Raw genomic sequence first — 3,457 nt, forward strand, 5'->3', positions numbered from 1 at the left:
TTGTGTAATTTCATTCCCAGCGCATATTTGTAAACAGTACGCCCTAATTTTAAAGTAAACGTTAAAATATTTCGAGCCATAACCAAACATTATTTTTCCTTTATTTCTTTTCTTGTAATGTTTATTATGACACTATAAATATTTACAGAGTAATAAATTTTTGTAACAAAAATTTTATTTTTTTTCACACGGCCAAATTGCACGCGCGGAAACATTACTTGGTTGCCAAATTTTCTTCATTGTACGCATTTCAAACGTTACACAAATACATTAATAGTTTCCATAGGAGAAATATTTGAAAGAGGGCGTAATTTTTTCATCCACAAGTGTTTTATGGTCTTGAACGTCATCGGAATTCAGCAATGTGATCTCGCACGATCAACAAGAACAGCTTATGGTTCAAAACATTTCCCGCTGACGCGTAAAAAGTGTGCTTTATATGCACTTAAGATATATATAACTCAAGACAGGATGAAAAATTTGTAACGGAATTACGTTTATACAATAAGCAGAGTAGCATGTATATAAATTCTATTAAAAAGGAATTGGGGAGCTCCGCTTTTAGGCTTGGCTAAATATATATATTAATTCGCAAAAGTTCTTGAAAAGACCATGGACGTCTATTCGAAGTTTGTTCGATTGAATTCCTTAATAAAGAATTCATAATATAATTTGTTGCCTTAAAGTTACTACACAGGCAGCAAACGTAAGACTCAGTTCAACTCTATGATGTTTTCATTTGTCGAAGAACACAAAAATTGCTTAATCACGTCCTTGACTGCTTGTCTCACTTCTCTGATCTTCCAACAGTATAGAATAGGGTTTAATGATGAATTTAAGTAAATTAAAGACACTGTAAACTGTCTGATGAGAGCAAGGGATGGAGTTACTCCAACATCAGGAGACGACAACGCTGTCGCTACACCATATGGCAGGTAACACAAAACTAACATCAACTGTAGCCACAATGCACTGGACAATGCCTTTCGGTATCGCGCCAAGTTAAGTTGTTGTGTATGGCTCCGTTGTCCTCGTTGAGAAACTGGGTCTTGTACTTGAATATGATGCTTACGAAGTTTAATGAAAATGCTCGAGTAAGAGAACACTGATGTTGCTAAACAAATTGGTATAACTGCATGGCCATACCTGACAACAAATCGGTGGCTCTCAATGTATACTGTTGAACAGACCGAGGACAAAATCCAAAAGGTAATAACGACCACATATGTTCGCTTCAAAGTTACAACTTGTCTGTACCTGAGACCCAGGGAGAGGGCGAGAAGTCTGTCAACGCTTATCGCTGTCAGCGTAAACAGAGATACTGAACACAAAGTATAGCTCGCTATAAAAGTGGCATACAGTCCGTAATAACAAACATTCCAATCTTCTTTCATCGCAGCCATCCAATAGATGAGAGCAAGAGGCTCCGAAACAAGACCAACACAAAGATCGGATAATGCCAGACAACGAAGCAGGAGTTTAGTCGGCGGATGAAGAGAACACTCCCTGTGAAGGGCGACTAGGATCACAGCATTTCCAGCAGAGGAAATTATGCACAATAACACATGGAAAATTGAAAGAAAAACCAACTCGTGGTGCATTCCTTCTTCGAAAGCTGCTGAGCAGAAAAGTTCTTCATACGGTTTCGGCCCTTCACCCTCGGTAACATTTGTTTTCGCCATAGCGGTCTCTAAGATGCGCGTCTTCTCGTTTTACACACAGGTGTGTTTAAAGCATTCACTTATTGTCATTTTAATCATAATTTATTAAATTTTAATTGATGACTTTTAGTTTTATTACTCAAGTGATTGATCTCATTGGCCGAGGATTGGCCGCTTCGCGATTTGTTGACGTTTCTGAGGCACAAATAAATGCGATAAAAGCAAATGCAATTCTGAAAGGCACTAAAGATTCAGCTAAGTTCAGGGCGATTCTTTTCGAAGGCAAGATGTAAAAGTTTTTTCTTATTGTAATAGAAAAACCTTGTATATTGTGGTGGAAATGTTATCGGTGTCGTTACGAATTTCAATTAACAATTATTCGCCGAAGACGAAGTAAATATTGGTGTATATTCGCCTCGGGGTATATTCCGCAATACTGTATTTGCTGAATAATTGTATTATATACTCACCAATATTTAGGAAGTTTGTTCGAGTGAATTCTTTAATAATGAATCCGTAATATAACAATAGAGTTGATGTTCGCGGGCGTAAATATGTTATTGGTCCGACTCAGGCTCATTTTAAAATGAGTTCTGAGAAGGGCCAAAAACATATTTACGCCAAAGAACATCAACTCTATTACTATTATGATAATTTCCGAGGGCATTCACAAAAGGAATCAAAGACAGTACAGTAAGCGATCGCGATATCTTCTGTGAACGCTGCCGGAATCGCGTCGGCGTTTATTTTATTGTACAAAAGCTTTCGTTGTCAAAAAAATGTAAAACTTTGGCAGAACACCGCAAATTTTGTCAAAAGAATCTTTGCTTCTAAGTTTTCAAAAGGAAAATATTAGAATTTTGTAAACAGCGAAGAAATAGTCTCTTACGACTGTTAAAATTAATTGTGCAATTGCTTAACTGAGCTGGTTTCGCTCAAAGAAGACAAGTTTTATTCACCTCGCCTCCGGCCGTGGAGCTACTACAGGCATTAAAACCACCATCGCCCACGAGTTTCTGTATTAAAGTCCTCTTCGTCTAGCTCAGACGACTGAGAATTTGCTTCTTCGTAAGGTTGTCCATCGATTTTGTGGCTCAAAACAATCTCTTTGCAGATTGCAGCGATGGCGGCGCTTCCAGTCAAACAAACAAGAAAACGGCGCGAACAGTTGAATGGCTTCCAGTTCTGATTGGCTGGCTACGTTATTTTCTTCTTTCTTATTGGCTCAGAGCAGCGGGCTAAAATATATTTTAGCCCACTGAATTCTTCATTTTAGCCCGCAAAATACGCCGCAATGCACGATGAAATTATTGTAATATAATTTTTTGCCTTATTATCATTACACAGCTAGCACAATAAACGTAAACGACGAGCGTTTTTGACAACGGTAATAATATTTTTCAGCTGCAATATATATTTCTTCAACATGATTAGTTTGTTTTCTTTCAATACGGATAATTACAATATTACATTACAACATAACATAAAATTATATATTAACATAAATATTACTTATTAGCATATACCACACAAGTGAATAGTGCTTTTCGCGCGCGCTGATTGGCTAGCTCGGCTATTCACCTCCGAGCAGCCGAAGAGACACAAGATGGCTTCCCGTTTCGCCACGGTCACTTAAGAGAAAAATATTTCGATAAAAGAGACGGCTAGAACAAAAAATACAAAAATGGCAACAAAGTTTGGTTTTACGGCATTACATGGTAAGTTATTTAATCTTTAAACCTCATATTCTAAGGCGAAAAATAAAAGTACAAAAAAAATTGTTTACGAAGACTGTC

At 37.3% G+C, this 3,457-nt stretch overlaps 1 protein-coding gene across 1 annotated transcript; it reads right to left on the bottom strand.

Annotated features, from left to right (window-relative positions):
* Positions 1–713: 713 nt before the first annotated feature.
* On the bottom strand, positions 714–1,682 carry LOC146487250 (melanocyte-stimulating hormone receptor-like). The gene has a single exon (XM_085084989.1). The coding sequence runs from the start codon at positions 1,680–1,682 to the stop codon at positions 714–716; it is 969 nt and encodes a 322-aa protein (XP_084941115.1).
* Between the last annotated feature and the right edge of the window lie 1,775 nt (positions 1,683–3,457).

The sequence above is a fragment of the Pavona decussata genome, unplaced genomic scaffold (assembly GCF_977016875.1).
Source record: "Pavona decussata unplaced genomic scaffold, jaPavDecu1.1 SCAFFOLD_16, whole genome shotgun sequence".
NCBI lineage: Eukaryota > Metazoa > Cnidaria > Anthozoa > Scleractinia > Agariciidae > Pavona > Pavona decussata.

Bases quoted from the DNA above. Each gene is read 5' to 3' on its own strand.
- LOC146487250 (XM_085084989.1), bottom strand. From the start codon at position 1,682: ATGGCGAAAACAAATGTTACCGAGGGTGAAGGGCCGAAACCGTATGAA.